Source organism: Monomorium pharaonis, chromosome 3 (genome assembly GCF_013373865.1).
Source record: "Monomorium pharaonis isolate MP-MQ-018 chromosome 3, ASM1337386v2, whole genome shotgun sequence".
In the NCBI taxonomy this organism is placed as follows: domain Eukaryota; kingdom Metazoa; phylum Arthropoda; class Insecta; order Hymenoptera; family Formicidae; genus Monomorium; species Monomorium pharaonis.
In genome coordinates this window covers 18,322,266-18,340,854 of record NC_050469.1, presented here as the reverse complement: position 1 = coordinate 18,340,854, position 18,589 = coordinate 18,322,266, and the positions used below count along the sequence as shown (strand labels likewise).

The window sequence follows — 18,589 nt, the reverse complement described above, 5'->3', positions numbered from 1 at the left end:
CTTGACTGCCACAGCATACAAATATTTGGATATTGGAATCGGCGTGGGACCTATATTCTATGTGGAAATACTGCTTGGCGACAACAAAGGCAATCAGATAATTTTGCCATACGCAACATGGAAAACATTTATGGAGCAACGTGCTTAATTGAATGATTTGTGCAGTATCTTCAAGATTTGCAGTTCGCGATCTGATTATAAAACTTGTAAAAATACGCGATGAAAATATTATAAAGTTAGTGTTGCACGATAATTATATGTACATGAAGCCGTCAACCTTACTGTTCTTATACGAACTTGAAGATTGTGTCGATTATGTATGTCATCAATTGGATCAACATACGTACAGCGTGAGCGTATAAATATAAGAAGTTTATTACTATTTTGTGTCAAAATCATATCACTAATAAAAGCAACGCTGTAAAGTTATTACGCGAAAAGTATGATAAAACATGTCTCGTGGAGTACGAGCTAATTGCTTACGCTCCCGATAATATTGTATATGATGCTTTATATGACAAGTAAAATGTGTAATGAAATTATTTAAAAAACCAGTCTTGTAGACTGAGCTAATTACTTGTTATGAATCATATTGTACATTATGCTTTATATATAACAAATAATTGTGCGAAAAAAATTATATTGTTAGAATTATTTTTTCCTGCATATAATTTTAACTTAAGAACTTATTTATATAAATAAAACGAGATAGGGAAAAAAGGGAAATACGTGAGGATGAAAGAATGTAAAAATGGATACGATATATATTTATTTTTTATTCTTAGACCACTAATTAAACAGCTTAAATACATTTTGTAAAGCGCAGTTGTTCACATGATTCTGACATCGTAAAGTGTACATAATGTCCAACTTGTTTAGAGGTTCTATATCTTCGTAATGCGTCTCGATATTCTCGACGTAAGCTTCCTGTCTCGCCTCGTCCAGAAGCAAATCACGCAACCATTCTCGTTTCTCACATCCTTTGACGTACACGATAATTTTATCATCGGTTGCAGTTGTACCCACCACCGTCTTCGTAATTAAATCTCTAGCCATGCTGTGCGGAATTAATCCGTCCTCCCATGATATTCCATGATGATTCACTTTCAACCATGCCACCTGACGTCTTTCTGCCTTGGTAAGGTATTCCCATGGATAAGTGGGTGTAAACAAGTAGTGGGTGAGTTCAAATCCATCTTTGAGAGAGGGAAATTCCTTAACAATAAATTTTCCTCCAATGATAAAACCTTGCAGGTCTACGAACGTTGGTACAGGCATGACAGCTATCGTTGAGAATACTGTGATCCGCCTCGACGCGTTATAAATTTTTATATCATCTTGATATTGTTTTGGAGAAAAGTGGCGCCGCACTTAGGTGATTTTGCGCACAACGTTGGTCAACGAGTTGTACTGAATCACACGATCGTGTATGATGAGGCAGTACGCTGTGGTATTCGTCGACACATTCTCTTTGCACTCAAATTCTATGCGCACGTCCACGGTAGCGCTCTTGGCCGATTCGTTCTGTCGAGAGCAGTCGATGATTACGAACGGACCGTTAAGTAGAAAAGTTGAAGTGGTGAGGTTCGGCTCGAGATACTCGTATCCATAATAACCCTTGCAGAAACGCGCGTACATGTCGTACAGAATCGCCCATTTATTTTCATCGAAATCCAAGTTCATATCGTCGTACGGATAACATTCTGAGTTCAGATACAGCTTCACGTTTGTCAATTTGCAATCATCGGCTTGGGTCCTCGGACACAATGTTCTTTCGACCCGTCTGCAGAGCAAAGATGACGTATCGCGGCTTCTCAAGCTGAGCAGCGGTCTTGATGGCCTACGAATGCTTAGTTGTTTGCTGCAATAGCGAAAACTCGTACAGATCCCACGAACGAAAAGCCATACTCAGGTACCGTCCGCTCTCCAAAGTACGCAACATCGACAACTTATGCATCTCGTTCAGCAGCACGTGAGGCATGCGCCATTGTATCTTGAATATATCAATCATGGGTTCCAACTCCGAACTTCCCATCAGACTGTTGTTATCGTTACGCGCGCGTATTAAAATTACTCGTGACGAGCGTTGATCACCACGCGTCTGTAATCCTCGCAGAACCCCAACAACATGTTAAGCGGTACGCAAAAATTAAAGTATTCATTCACGTCCCAGCCGGAAATCCAGCCGGCGTTTCTTAGAATCACGTTTTTGTCTGACGACACCGTTGCATAGTTTTTCAGTGTGCTAGTTATACCGACATTTCTGTTGCGATCAATTTCTACACCGTCGAGCTCGTATCGAATCTCATCGAACATGAACGCGACACAATTATTTCCCAGTACCACCGAAAATCCCTCGGCTGGTTTCTTTATTGTCATTTTTCCCTCGATGTATAGAAAACTTTCGAACGGCAATGTGTACAGATTCTGTTGGTGTATAGGTATTCGTATCTCGTCGCTGTGCCCGAACGTTGTGTTGGCAAACGGATTGTACGTATGAATCTCGATCTTGACGATGCGATCTTCGAAGATCGGCTCGTCCTCGATGTTTAGAATGTCAGTCATCGTTATCAGACGTTTCGCACCGCGAATCCTAGAGATTGTAAAAATTTAACGTTCGACGCGTTGAGCTTCTTTTTTTTGGGACAACAGGATGATTGAATATTATTAAACGTCGCAAGAGTATCGGATGACTGTTGGAATGTTGGCACTGGTGTGGAGATAACATTATCTTTCGCGCGCTGCGATGTGTTTAGCACGAGCATCTCACGTTCACGTTATTGTTGCAACCGTCGTCGCACGTGCAGTCTGACGGTGATTTCTTCTCCTCGAAAATCAAGCAATCGTCCGTTCTGATCGACGGCGCGTATTGTCAGATCCGTAATGCACCGCACGATGATTGGCAGATAAATGATCTGCGCAGGCCTTTCCGATATCTTATATCCTGGTGGCACGCTCGGTGAAAACTCATGTATCGTGTGTATACTCTTATTGTTGCTGTACGCGCCCGCGGTCACATTGCATTCAACGCGAATAATGTTCACGTTCATTATGTTAATCGACGCGTCCGATTCGTGCCATTTTCGCGGTAGCAATACACCGCGCTTCGGTGAGAATCCCAGAAGCGATCCTATGTTGTTGGGTTTATCAAAATGTATTCTGTAAGCGCATTTAATCTCATATCTCATCGTATTGTAGTTGGCGCGAAGCGTTATCGGATACTCCCCATCATCATCATCATCATCGTTGTCCCCACGCGTGACGTCACCAGAATGAGTTTCGTCGTGTTGCGGACGTTTTCGCGAAATTACGCGTTTTAAAAATTCGTTTATAGCTCGCAGTTTGTACGATCCCTCGGGAATCGTAATTTCTGTGTTGTCTTCGTCAAAGTAAAACGTATTGTTTGAGGCATTCACGTTCGGTATCGTGTTATAGGTTTCAAAAATTGCTAGACCGAGCTCGTAGTCATTGTCGCTCAAATCTATAGTCGGAGAATAGTGTGCCGCGAGAACGCTGCTCTTGCCGCTCAGGGTAAACGTCAGCGACATGATGGTGGTGAAATACTGAGTCTTTGCGGTATTAGTTCAGCTTTTTAAATTCACACGCGTTGGAAAAACTGCAGGCAGAGTTGTCTACAAATGCTCTGATCGTATGTTTGATAGGACGTTCGATTGTACTCGATCGTTGTCACTCCGTCCCCAAAATAATGCACTAGTTCTCTGGGCGGTCGAAGATTGCCGAAACTGTCGAAATACACGACGCGGTTACTCCTCTTTGCGTACGCCACCCAGTGAGTACCGGGGCCTGCCGTATCGTCCAAATTTACGATACCACTCTCGTTTAAACGTGCATCACTTGTTGGTAACGCGTTACGCATGAAAACACCTCTGAAATATGGAATACGCGCGCGTTTTGGCAGTTGTGTCAATTGTACATTCGTCGTCGCACCTGCGGGTAATGTTAATGTTTCTTCGACGTTTTTTTTTCTTCTGTACACCTTTTCCATGCTTGTACGGGGCAAGATACAGTCCTCGTCCGCGTTTGTACGGGGCGAGATATAAGCCGTGACCTTCCATCGCGCGATTGTGACACTGTAACTCCTCAAACTGACGTCGCGCAGTTTTGTTGTCGTTCATCGCCTTTGCCACACCAGCCGCTCCACCAATCAAGGATTCAAGTGCACCCAATATTGGTAAAATCGGTAATGCACCGCCTCGTTTTGCAGTCTGAAGTATACGTTTTTTTTTCGCCAATTTTTTCGTTGAATTCTGCTTCTTCATACCCATACCGATCTTCGTCTTGGCTTTCATGGCTGCCCAGACAGCAGCAGCTGCTGCTCTTTCCCCGACAGGCGAATCTTTCGCGATTACTCGTTTTAGCGCTTTGTCCACGAGTATCTTGTCCGCCACGTGTCTATCGGCGAGCTCGTTGCTTTCGGAGTACGCAATGTCGTGTTCGCGACACGCCGCGTCGAGCGGATTTATACCTTGGTCACCTCTGGCCAATCGCTTTTTCAGCCGAGTACCCGGACCGCAAAACTGATAACCGGGAATATGTAGTTCGAAAGGAAGAGCGTTTATCGCGCGATTCAGCAGTTGACCACAGCCACGTTTTACCGTTATGACAGCTGGCATTCGACACAATTTTTGATCAACAGCGCGGGTCCGTCGATGTGCGTCCGCTGCCACGGTTGATCGTAATGCTCGTAGCAACGACGATAACTTTGAATCTCTGGATCAGCCCTTATATGTTCCGGAAGCCTGTCCCACACGTGTTCGATATAGTTGCCACACACACGTAGCAAAATAGGTTTCGGCACGAATTGTAACTGCTCGGCGCTCAATTCGAGTATATTGGAGGAATGTGACAGTATGAGATACATGTTTGATACTGAGCAATGCGCGATGTTACGTGCCTATAAATAGTCCCATATCGCGGCATGTTTCGTTCTGAATAAAGCAAAAAATATAAGAGATATGTTAAACATACGTAAAATGGTTATACATATGTACATAAAAACGGTTATACATATGCGTAAAGATGTTTAAAACTAAAGTGAAATGAACGTGAAAAGTATGTGAACGAACGTGAAACGAACTTGCGAAGTACGTGAACAAACTTGAGAAGTACGTGAACGAACGTATGAAGTACGTGAACGAACGTGAAACGAACATAAGAAGTACGTAAACGAACGTGGAAAGTACATGAACGAACGTGAAACGAACGTGGAAAGTATGTGAACGAACGTGAAACGAACGTGGAAAGTATGTGAACGAACGTGGAAAGTATGTGAACGAACGTAAGAAGTACATGAACGAACGTTACAAGTATGTTAAAACGTTAATAACGTGAATAAAACGTTGAGTCGTTGCTAACTCTTTTAAACGCATGTAGTAATATATTAATTTTATACAATAAAAAACATGTATGTATGTTAATTTACGTCGAATTATATTAATTTAATATTAATTTAATATTAATTTAGCAATTGTCTTCAATAGGATTGCCTATTAGTACGCACAGCAATAAGTTGCGCCCGACTATTGATAAACACAGCGATCACGCCCAGCCATTGCGAGGTATAGCGTCACGCCCGCGCGGCCATTGATACACGCTGCGACGAGCTTATCTTCTTTCTTTGCGCGGCCATTGATACGTGCCGCGACGAGCTTATCTTCTTTCTTTGCGCTTTCTCTATCCGTACGCTGCATTCACACACACACGCACACATACTCATATACAGCATACGCTGCACTCACTCGCCTATAAATAGGGCGTTCGATTCCACCATACAGTCAGATTCCGAAAACATGAGATTCGTGCGACAGCCGTTGACGATATGCGTTACGAATTACGATGACAAGTTACGACTAATGGGGGATGACGGAGAGAGGCGCAAGCATGGCGCGATGCTGCCTACTACCATACGCGCGATTATTTGTGGCCCATCGAATTGCGATAACACCAACATTATGATAAACTTGTTGGAATGTCCGCACGGTGTACGTTTCGAGAACGTGTACAGGGTACTTCCTCGACCTACACATCATGAAGTCGGGTTGCCTATCGGGAGGAGCATGCTTTACCGGTAAGGTAATACCAGCAGGATAAGATTAAATCGCAAGTCCAGCGAGGAATGAGGCAAAAGAAATTGAATTTTATAACTTGTTATAGTGTAAAATTCAATAATATTATATGAAATATATATTTAGTAATTAAATAATAATATCTAATCTAATCTAATAAAATTTGATAAATATATTATATTTGAACAAAAAATATTTTTTTATCTTGAAACGCTTATATAATAAATGTTTGACATGTAACCAATTTCTTCTAAGTGTAAAACAATTGTACATTTTTACAATATTTTATAGGTTGGCATCCATTTAAACAACAAAGATTTATACCTGACAATATGTCACAATGCTTAAATTTTTGTGAATGGTTTATTGAACACGTAAGTTTGTTTTCTAATATTTTATTGCAATATATTGTCGGCTATCTTCTTGCTTCATTAATTTTATATTAAATAATTCAATTTATACAGATAGATTTCAGTGATACCAAAAATTTATTTAATTTTGAAAAACATTCTCTGACAAAGTATTTTTTAGAATCAATAGCTGCATAATCTGATTGCATTACTATATACGCAATCCATACTGTACGTATAAAAAATATTTAAGACCGATGGACTACGAATATGTGGCTAGAAGGGTTTCACATTATCGACTTCAAATTTGTTCAAGAAAATGTGGATGTTCATTATTCAGAATTTCTTTTTCATCGTTTCAATAAATTTTTTGAAGACGTGCCACTTGCGAATAAACTAGAAATTATATTTCAACAGAATGGATATCCCGCCCTTCGTTTTTGGCATTTTAATTTAAAAATTTTATTAGAGTGGGAGATCGAACTGCATGGTCTTCAGAAGTGCTCATTATTCTTTGGAATTCATACCTATGAACTTTTTGTGGAACTTCTTAAAAAATAAAGTATATAAAACATTGCTGAAAAATTACAAAATTCTAAAAAAATGAAATTTCTAAAATATGCAGAAATTACTCCTGCACATTGAATAAAATGAGAGAAAATTTTATGCACATAATTGTATTATATTTAGAAGAAGTGGTTACATTAAACATTTATTATAAGCATATTTTTAAATAAAAAACATTTAACTTTGTTTTATAAATTTGTTGTCATTTGTTTAATGTTTATTAATTTTAATTGTTTAATGTTTATAAATTTAATTATTACGACATTATTAATATTTGTATTATTAAACATATCTATACTATTAAACATATTTTTTATTTATATTATATAAACTATTCCTGAGTAAAATCCGATTCCCCTTGTTTCACTCACCGTCGGACTTGCAATCTGAGTTCTATTTTCGAATTTATATGAAAAATTTTTGCATACGAAAGAGGCGCTATAACTTTTACTAATTGATACATACCTTTTAGTTGTCATTATCAGTGAACGCGCAGCATCACTTTCGTACGCCAAAATTTTTCGTAGGAAACCTCAGATTGCAAGTCCGATGGTGAAGCAAGGGGGGGGGTCGGTTTTTACTCAAATATAATTCAATAATATAGATGAAAGATAATAATTTAATAGTATAGATATGTTTAATAATACAAATATTAATAATACCGTAATAATAAAATTAATAAACATTAAACCATTGAACAAATAATACAACAAATTCATAAAACAAAGTTAAATATTTTTTATTTAAAAATATGCTTATAGTAAATGTTTAATGTAATCACTTCTTCAAGTATAATTCAATAATACAGATAAAAAATATGTTTAATGATATAAATATTGATAATAACATAATAATAAAATTAATAAACGTTGAACAAATAATACAATTTAATTTAAACACAAAACAAGGTTAACATTTTTTATATTAAAATATAATAATAATAAGCTTATAATAAATGCTCAATGTAACCACCATCAAACATAACGCGACCCTGCGCATAAAATTTTCTCTTACTCTATCCAGCATGGCAGGAGTGATTTCTGCACATGCGTTGCGTATTCTATTTTTTAAATCCTCTTTATTTATTGGTAGAGTTTGATATATTTTATTTTTTAAAAAGCCCCACACAAAAAAGTCCATAGGCGGTCCATAGGTAAGATCCGGAGAACGTGGTAGCCATTTCTGAGGACCATGAAGTCCGATCCATCTCGTAGGAAATTTTTGATTTAATACTCTTCTCGCCAAAAGAGATGTATGGGCCGGATGTCCATCTTGTTGAAAGATCATATCTAGCCTATTAGCTAGTGGAACATCTTCCAAAAGCTCATCAAGCCGGTGGAGAAGAAATTGTGAATAATACTGTGCATCTACATTTCCATCGATAAATTCAGGGCCAATGACGTGATTTCCTATGACTCCAAGCCACACATTTAGAGTCCACCTGCCTTGAATATTTGTTTCTTTTATACAGTGTGGATTGTGCTGTGCATAGTGATGTTCATTATGACGATTTATGCATCCATCACTTCCGAAAACTGCTTCATCACTCCAAAAAATATTTTTTAAAAAGATATCATTTCCAGCATCTTTGAAATCTACCTGTAAAAACTGAATAATTTAGTATAAAATTGACGATGCAAGTCGCTAAATGGTAACAACATATCTGGTATAATATGTCTGGTCTTATAGAATAATAAAACAATAGAAAATTTAAACTTACGTGATCAATAACCCATTCACAAAAATTTAAACGTCGTTGCATATCACCAGGTTTAAGTTTGTGTGTTGTATGTTGTTTGAATGGATGCAAACGCAGCGAATGTTTAATTATTTTATGCACTGTAACATGATGCATATTTAAATCTGTGGCAATTGCTCTTGTGCTTGTATGAGGATTTGCCTCAAGAGCTTGTTGAACAGCTTCAATTGCCCCTTGGTTTCTTTGTGGAACATGGATCGGCTTGCTTGATTTATAAAATTGCCCATTTGTTTCTAATCGTTGATGAAGACGATGAAAAAAACCGTGGTCTGGGTGTCGTCTGTCCGGAAATCTTTGGATGTAAAGTGCAGCTGCTTGCCTTTGATTTTTTCGACACTCGCCGTAAATAAGAATCATGTCTGTTAATTCTCTAAACGAATAATGATTTTGTTCCGGTTCCATTATAATATATTTTAAATTTTAACGCGTTTTAACCTCTGTGACTCACGCTAATGTCTGTCAAACAGAAACGATCGAGAGACTACGACGCGAGAAGTGCAAGGAATGCAGGGACAAACAATTGAATAAACAACATATAGCGTCTATTAAAAGTCAAATGCAGTTAATAAACATGATCCTTATCTATATCGAATAGAAAAAATCAAACGTAGTGACAGCATTTTGCGCTCCGAAATTTTCGAGTGACATCCAGACTACGGTTTCTTTTATTATCTCTGTGAAAGACTTTTTTTTATGAAAACAAGTGGACAATCTTTTAAATCCAGCAGGTCTAATCATATTCTACAAAAGAACCAAGACTTATTTGCCTTCTTACGAATTAAAGTATTAATTTTTGAAAAATAAATTAAAAAAAATAAAAATCGTAACTTATTGTCAAAGATTATTCTCCTTATAATTAAACAAAAGACATTATTTTATGTGCAGGATTGCGTTAAAAAATTGTAGTTACAGCAAATATTTATTATATAAGCATATTTAAAAAAAATGTTTTATAATTATTAATATTTATAATTATAATTTTAAATATTTATTAAATTTTATTTATATTAGGTTAAGTCAGATATTTGTATCATTAAATATAGATTTTTATCATATTATTAGTTATACATTGTAACAGAATGTTAAATTCAATTTTTTTTGTTTCATTCCCCGCTAGACTTGCGATTTAATCTTATCCTGCCGGTATTACCTTACCGGTAAAGCATGCGCCTCCCGATAGGCAACTTAATGATGTGTAGGTCGTGGAAGCACCCTGTACGTGTACTCGAAATCTTTACAACAGTCGAAATATTGGTATTTCGAGAATTTGTTAAGATCGATGAATGAAATTAACTATTTTACGTTCTCCAATAACTGTGACGTCATTCCGCCAAGTGAAGCGCGTCCAAACTCAATTTTCGTCTTCGACGATATTGCAACAAGCAAGATGCCGTGAGAGAGTATTTTGCAATGGGTCGGCACTCAAACGTCGACTGCTTTTATCTTTGTCAGTCGTACGCGAAAATACCTAAACATCTTATACGCGACATCGCAAACCTGCTGATCCTGTTTAAACAGGATGGTACCAACCTAAAGCATGTGTACAACGATCATGTTAACACCGATATGTCGTACGATGATTTTTGTACGTTATGTCACGATTGTTGGCAGCGTGATTATGGATTCCTAGTAATAGACAAGGATAGCTCACTTACTAACGGACGATACAGAAGAGGATTTAACAAGTTCGCGGTGCTGCGGAGCGATTAGTCGTCATCGATACTTCATTGGGGATGAAACGTGAGCGATCGACGCTCTCTGTCAACATGAACAACGATATGCGCGAGCGCGAGAAAATCGAAGGAGATTGAGAAAACGAGCGAATCGATTCGTAAGAAACATCGCGCTTTGAAGACCGGTAGGATCGAGGAGAATATCGCGGCGAAGAGACACTTCAAGCCGCTCATCGAGCCGCTGCAAAAGATCGTTGATAAACCGGCGTCCGCGTGATAAAGGAAGAACCGCGTGTCGATGACGTAGGCATCGAAACATCGTTCATCCAGAAAAATGTGATACAAAATAAGAGAAAACGAAAAGACAGTTCAGTGGACCATGCATTAAATGAATCGAACAAATGGATGCGATATATGTCAAACGAGGCAATGAATTTACCGTCGCCGTCGGTGCAGCGTGCGTCCAACGACGCGATAGCGTCAGCAATAATGTCCACACCGCGTACGATAGCTGTATAATCAACGATTGAAGCTCCAAAACCATTAAACAAGGCTCTCGAGACTGTTTTTGAATCTGCCGACGATTCGTTTGCGACAACCGTTCGAAATCGATTACAAATGTCAGAAGGTCTAGAAACGTTATCCCAGCACTTGGGGCCACTGGGTCAAAAGTACATCGGAGATTTCCTCAGTGGTCGTGGTGAAAAAGAGAAAATTATGGATACCGTGTACGGTGTTCGTTTAGAGAAGGATGGTATGATGTTGGGTAATAAAACGTTCGACGTCAACAGTAGTGATCACATAATTATCGGTGATGTAAAATACGTTGGTACACGTGGTCTTTACGAACTGATCTTTAAACAATATCCCAATGATTCAGTCTACACGGAAAACAATAAACGAAAGTACAAAGATATATTGTTAGCTACAAACGCGCATAAACGTAATTACTTTACACACGGCCGATTATTATCCAATAAGGGATACAAGTATAAATACATAATTGCACCGTTATTAAGATATGATTTTACGAGCGGAATGGGATTACCTCGCGCTATGACACTAAACGATGACACAATCGGAAAGGAATTACCTCGCGCTATGACACTAAACGACAACGCGATCGATTACGTGCACTGGGACGATCCTAACAAACTGGATCGTCTACGGTTGCTCGAAGCCTCGCATCGGGCCGGTCATAACGCTCACGACAACGAGATGCTGTCCATTATCGAAGAACTTCGCGAGGCAGGCCTTATTATAAATTAACTCGCGTATCATCGAAACGAACCAATTGAATGGTGTCACCCAATACATCATATCAAATATGAAATTACCGAAATCTAATGTTAGTTCCGAAAAACGACGACTCGTCGAGGAACTGCACGTTTCAGCGAGAAAAAATTTTCCGCGGAGACACGTCATAGTTCGAGGATACGATGATCTGTGGCAGGCCGATGTCGTCGAGATGATTCCGTACTCGCGTTTCAACAAAGGTTACCACTGTATACTCACCGTCATCGATGTGTTGAGCAAGTATGCATGGGCTATACCGCTCAAGAGCAAAAATGGAAGCAAGACAGCTGACGCTATCGCTGAGATAATTCGAGAGAGCGGCAGACGTCTGAGAAATTTACAAACCGATATGGGGAAGGAGTTTTACAACGCCAATGTGCAGAAACTATTGCAAAAACATGACATTAACCATTATTCCACGTACACGGTAATGAAGACGTCGGTCGTCGAACGCTTTAATCGCACGCTAAAGAACGAAATGTGGAAGCAGTTTACGCTCAACGGCAATTACAAGTAAATCAACCTGTTATCACATCTTGTATCGAATTACATGCTCGGAAGCACCGAACGATCGGTGTGCGACTCGTCGACGTAACTCCCACGATGGCAGAAAGACTCTTAGATATGGTATACAGCGTTATAAAGATTGCTGGTCCAGCGAAATTTAAAGTAGGTGACTCTGTACGCGTGAGCAAGTACAAGACGATTTTCGAGAAAGGTTACACATCAAATTGGACAACCGAGGTGTTCAAGATCTTTAAAGTGCAGCGTACCAACCCCGTAACTTATTTACTCGAGGATTATCGCGGAACATCTATTGCTGGAGCGTTCTACGAGCATGAATTGCATCGCGCGACTCACCCGGACGTATTTCTGGTAGAGAAAGTATTGCGCAAAAAAGGAGACGAGGTTTATGTCAAATGGTTGGGATTCGATGGATCACACAATTCATGGATACACAAAGACAATGTTATTTAATCAGTATAAAAATTGTTTTTTTATTATAAACATACAAAAAAATGTAATGCATACATTATATAAAAAATATATAATTTCTTTGTGACATACATATAAAGCATCTTTATTATCCTTCCATCGTCCATTTCTAACGTTGCACATAAATTATCAAATAATTTTTTAAAATACATACAACGTAAAATACATAAAATATAAAATATGCGAAACGCGAGATGTGACATTAAAATATAAATGTAAAGTATAAAATACATAAAATATAAAATGCCTGTACAATACAAAAAATATATTATAAAGGTATTTGATAATGCCCCCACGGCAACGTTTTTACCGAATCAGGTACGAGATACCGCTTGTCGTCGTATAGACTCAGAGCTATTTTCGTTTCACGTACCGTGTATACCTCATGCAATTTAGATCGTATACACGACTGATGACGCGTCATCTCTATCTCATCTCGCAGACACCGTGTGTAGTCGTCGAATGTTATCGTTCTTGAGACAACGTTACACTTTACACTCTTTGCCTTTTTAGTGTCATTTTTTCCATCCACCTTTAACGCGTACATTTTCGCTCTGAGTCCAACGAACTCGGTCATTATTGCACCGTTGTTTTCGTCCTTCATTAGCCCGGCAACTTTCTTGTTCGCAAAAGGCATACCTTACGCGTTATCAGTCGGATAATCGCTCGTGTCGAACCTTGTAATATCACGTTTCATATTTTCATATACGTCGTCACACTCAATGTGGTACACGAGACTATCAGTGTCTGTATACATGACTCTAGATTTGTCATGGTACAGCGGTCGCATGTATTCGTGGTGAAATTCATACAAGCAAATTTTCGACATGTCTAGTATACACATACCTACATAAATCGGCTTGTTGAATTTCACCTCAAGTTTTCGGAGTTCGACGGGAGTATTCTGTTTAGACACGTAACGATTGGACACCGGTCGATTGGATACGCACGATTGGACACCGCACGATTGGACACCGCATTATTGGACACCGTATTATTGGACACCGCACGATTGGACACCGCATTATTGGACACTGCATGATTGGATACCGCATTATTGGACACCGCATTGTTGGACACCGTACAATTGGACACACACACACATTCACGTGTGTGTATGCAGATTTCTATATACAGTTTACATGGGTTAACGACTTGGACGGGGTGGGTGCGGGAGGGGGGGCTGAAAGCCCCCCTTGCACCCCCCCCCCGTGTGTGTGTGTGTGTGTGTGTGTGTGTGTGTGTGTGTGTGTGTGTGTGTGCGTGCGTGCGTGCGTGCGTGCGAGCATTTTCTGCACCACATGGGTTTGAAACTTTCCACGCAAAACGAGATGCTCCTAAAAATACGTATATAGACATTTAAAATTCCATTTTTTTTCTGGCAAATCGAAGCTTTTTTCTGCCAGATGTTTCTAAGGTTAGATAATCTGTCATATAATATATAAATGTTATTCACTAGAAGACTGCGGTGTCCAATAATGCGGTGTCCAATCGTGCTGTGTCCAATAATGCGGTGTCCAATCGTGCGGTGTCCAATAATGCGGTGTCCAATAATGCGGTGTCCAATCGTGCGGTGTCCAATCGTGCGGTGTCCAATCGAGCCGTGTCCAATCGTGCATGTCCAATCGTGCGTGTCCAATCGAGCGGTGTCCAATCGTTACGTGTCCAAAAGGAGATCACCCGAGTTCGACTGCAATTAAATTTTCTGCAAAAACACTGCTACTGTGGAAATTTGGTTTAGCGATCATTGCCTCCGCACCGTATCGTCCTGTCCATTTTGTCAAAAGTTTTACGTCAACGTGATTGCGCACATTTTCCATAGTTTTTCCAAATACGGCGTTATTCATCAATTTATATAAATTGATAAACCATAACTTTCGACACATTTATAACGAAAATTTTCAAAAACGTCGGCTAACAACAATACATCTGTTTTCAAATACAGATCGCTGTATTCGCCCAGCGTTCGAATAAAGAACCGATTCCATACGTTCTTGGCGTGCGCGTAATCGCTCTCGGACACGGTATCGCCCGTCAACGAACTAAAGAATAATTCGCGCGATGGCAAACGCGTTTCCTTCAATTTTGCGACACAGTCAACATACTCGTATAAAAATTTGCTTTTACGAGTCAATAAATCGAATTCTTCGTTAGATAAATTCGAAAATTCCTTATGTACAATTTTTAGTTTTTCTTTACCGAGAAATGATGCCAATTTTTCAAGACTAGAATTAAGAAATTTATACGAATCTATAAATCGTAATTTTATGTGATTGTGTGGGTCTAATTCATCGGCGGTACCTATGACATGCTTCGTAAAAGAAATACATTTTTCTTTTGTGACGGGGAGCACATCGATATTCCCTTTAAATGTTGTGGCTATTTCTCTAATAATGAAGTGTAAATTATGGAAAATTACCGGTATGTACAACACATTTTGATAACACAAGTTACAAAGCGAATGCGCGGGACCGCGATAACGACCGGTGAGATGACAATGATCTCGCACTCGTGTATCATCCGGTGCGAACGGCTTATCACAAATATGACACTGCTTTGCGTTACGATATGCCTCCCATTGCTCTTTCGATAAAGTTTCCATGGGGACCTTAGCAGATAAAATTGATTTTACGCGATGCGCTAATTTCTCTAGTTGAAGAAACCAATACCCCGATAATGCGTCATCGTACGAACAATGTACATAATATCCCAAGCTAAATACTTGATGATGATGATGCTGTTGGTACAATATTTCCATATCCTCCTTCTCCATCTTCTCCAATGTACACTCCAGGTCGGCATAGACGACAAACGGCACACGCTCCTTATTGTTAATGTTGCGGAAGCTCAGCCATTTCTCGTCTTCAGTAGGTAGTTGGATGGCACAGTCGTTCATTTTCTGACAATCTGTGCTGTGGACATTCAATTTTTCTACAGAACTGAAGTAATGTGAACATCTGTAAAAAATAGCATAAATTTTTATTTTTTTGTTATAAAATTAATACAACGTTTATAAAATTATTACTCACCGGTCACAAATGTATTTTCTACATTTGTGTCTGCTAATTTGTGAGCCCAGGCGGGATAGATTTTAAATGCATGCAAAATGTCCCACGTTGTCTTCGCGTGGATCTTGCACGTATAGCAGATTAACATGCTTCTCCTTCTTGTCGTTGGAGAGTCGCAGCGGGAGAATTTTATACGTTTCAGTTTGATCCTTTTGGATCTCGTAGACGTTGACCGAAATGTTATTTAGTCTCTCGAATTTTTTAATGTCTTTTAACGCGATTAGAAACTCAATGTCGTCAAAATTCAAAACGTTTGTATAATGTGGGTACGACGACTCCCTATCACTATGTCTTTGTGTGGGATATAGAGCGGCTATCACAGACCACGCGAAGCATGCATTGTCCATCGAATTCACAACTGCACGCTTCGTCATTATTTCTCGCGGTAATCTCACGTGACATCCACGCATAGAATTGTACTTATTCACGTTTACAGTTAAATTCTGTATACGCGACAACGCTCACCCACTATTGCGTTCTTGAAATTCCTCGAGCGTGAGCTCGGTAACGCACCGCTCGTACCACTCATCCAAATCTGATGTTCTAAAGAGATCACTGTTTTTCGTGGTAATACTTTTATTGGCGCGTTTGTCGTCCGTTACAAATACGCCATTGAATACGGTGTTCACTTTCACAGAGTTGTGTCTTTCAATAGCGTTCCGCACTCGCTCGAGTACTATACCACCAACGTCTTCTAAAAACTTTCGCGGTTCAATATAGTTCGCATTGATAACCGCTCCTGTCAAAACGCGATTCTCAAATGCGGTGTCAATCTCTCGCCACACGAGTCTGTCCGCGTTGTCACTCGCGTAATTACTACCGACGTGCACGAAACGTCTTTGCAGTCGTGTCTTTTCACCTGCGAGTCGCGCGATTCTCGCCACCAAAGATTGTCTTTGTCCAACGTTGAGTCGAGGGCGCTTGACGCGGCTATGTTCCTCGAGTCGTTCGATACACTCGTCGCACCGTTGCAACCACTCGAAACACTCGCCCAAGGTAGCGATCCTGTCAATTTGGTCCAACAGCTCATGTTCTTCTTGCTCGAAATGTGCAAGATTCCGCTACGTACGCAGCATCTCGCACATAAGAAAGGTGTACTTATTCATTGTCAGTCAGTCTCGAGTTGTCCACCCATCGGGATGGACGTTTCCGCGTCGGGGCGGGTGTTTCCGCATCGGGACGGGCATTTCCGCGTTGGGACGGTTTTCAATTTTTTCGCGTGTGAAACCAATATATGCGATCGGTCGCATGGTGGATGACTGCACCGCGCCTTCGGAATCTGATTCATTCGTGCGTAACTTTTTTCCTCAGTTGATAAACTGTTATATTTGTGAAAAAACTGGTAAATATCGAGATCTCGCGTGAGATCTTGAACAAAGTTTTTCCGCAAATACAACACTTTATCAATTGAGGAAACAGTTATGACATGAATGCGAAGGTGAGGTGCTTTTATTCATCACATGGCCCATCGCCTTATCAACTGTGTTAGTAAAAGTGGCGAGTCGCCTGGTGGATAGGCACACTTCGCATCACCAACGAAAAATATATTCGCGTCACTGCCATATAATTGGCAATGGCATGTTACGCTATTGATGCGAATGTATTTTTCTTTAGTAGTGCGAGGTGTTCTTATGCACCGATCGACTCGCCACCATATCATCGTAATTAAAGAGACCCCCGCACCCCCCTCGGAGCTCAGGGTTAAAACCCCCCTAGTATTCCTACTAATAGCGGCCCGCGGGATCAGTGATAGTCAATCAAGCCGATACATACGGCCCGCGAGATTAGCATACGAACTCAGAGTTCGGGACATAGACACAACGCATCTCGAGCGAGCAAATATACAGCGCGCTATCTCAAAGCCGCGCACCGTATCTTATCACCTCTGAGTAAGACGACACGGCACCTTCGCCGATCGCAAGTGTAAAGAACTACCTTGTAACTAAGAGAATAAACACTTCTTCTGTTAAATACTAATAACAAGTGTGTTGATGACTCAAGGACTCTGCCAATGAAAGCCTCTTTACGCGAGTTCCTACTCCTAAGGCAGCAACGAACCCAATAAGATTGTTTGTCACACCGCAAGGTACGGCAAAATCATTTTGTTGCACCGCAAGGTACAACACCACCTAAAACTGACTTTGATTCATATACAATCCTACAGTAATAAACTTTTAATTAATAACAAATATAAAATTATCACTTTGTTATTACTAATATAAACAGAAATAAATCTAATCTAATATGAGTATAAATATACGCAGGTAACTCAAATTATACAGGGTGTTTGGTAAAGTTGTCAATCAGTCATGCTGATTACTATACAATACACGCACACGTAGAAAAATATGATTCTAGTTTTAAGAAAATCAATTATTCATTTTTAATTTTATTCTTTCTTAATAATTATCTTATTTTTAATGGTTGAAAAGAATATTCTATTGATAATAAACACCTCACTTTACACAAAACAAATAATGTTTAACATTTTCGTGTATGTACACACACACACACACACACACACACACACACACACACATTACATACTAAATTTTCTTGAATTAAATAAATATTGTTTATAAGTTTTCAAACATTTAATAAATTCATATATTCGTAAATCTACACGGAGAAAATTTTATAGTAAAATTATGCATGATTTATTATTTATGATAGTAACCACGAACTGTAAGAAGAAATTTTAGAGAATTATATCATATAAGTAATGTAAATATTATCGTAATTTGATGAAAAATATAATAAAAATTTTCATAATTTCTCCTTGTCACGCGTTTAT

General features: G+C 39.3%; 2 protein-coding genes across 2 annotated transcripts; one reads left to right on the top strand and one right to left on the bottom strand.

The window, feature by feature from the left end:
- Positions 1–2,070: 2,070 nt before the first annotated feature.
- Positions 2,071–2,565, bottom strand: LOC118644651. Its single transcript, XM_036283641.1, has one exon. The coding sequence runs from the start codon at positions 2,563–2,565 to the stop codon at positions 2,071–2,073; it is 495 nt and encodes a 164-aa protein (XP_036139534.1).
- A 9,769-nt stretch (positions 2,566–12,334) lies between these two features.
- Positions 12,335–12,709, top strand: LOC118644650. The gene has a single exon (XM_036283640.1). The coding sequence runs from the start codon at positions 12,335–12,337 to the stop codon at positions 12,707–12,709; it is 375 nt and encodes a 124-aa protein (XP_036139533.1).
- Positions 12,710–18,589: the final 5,880 nt, after the last annotated feature.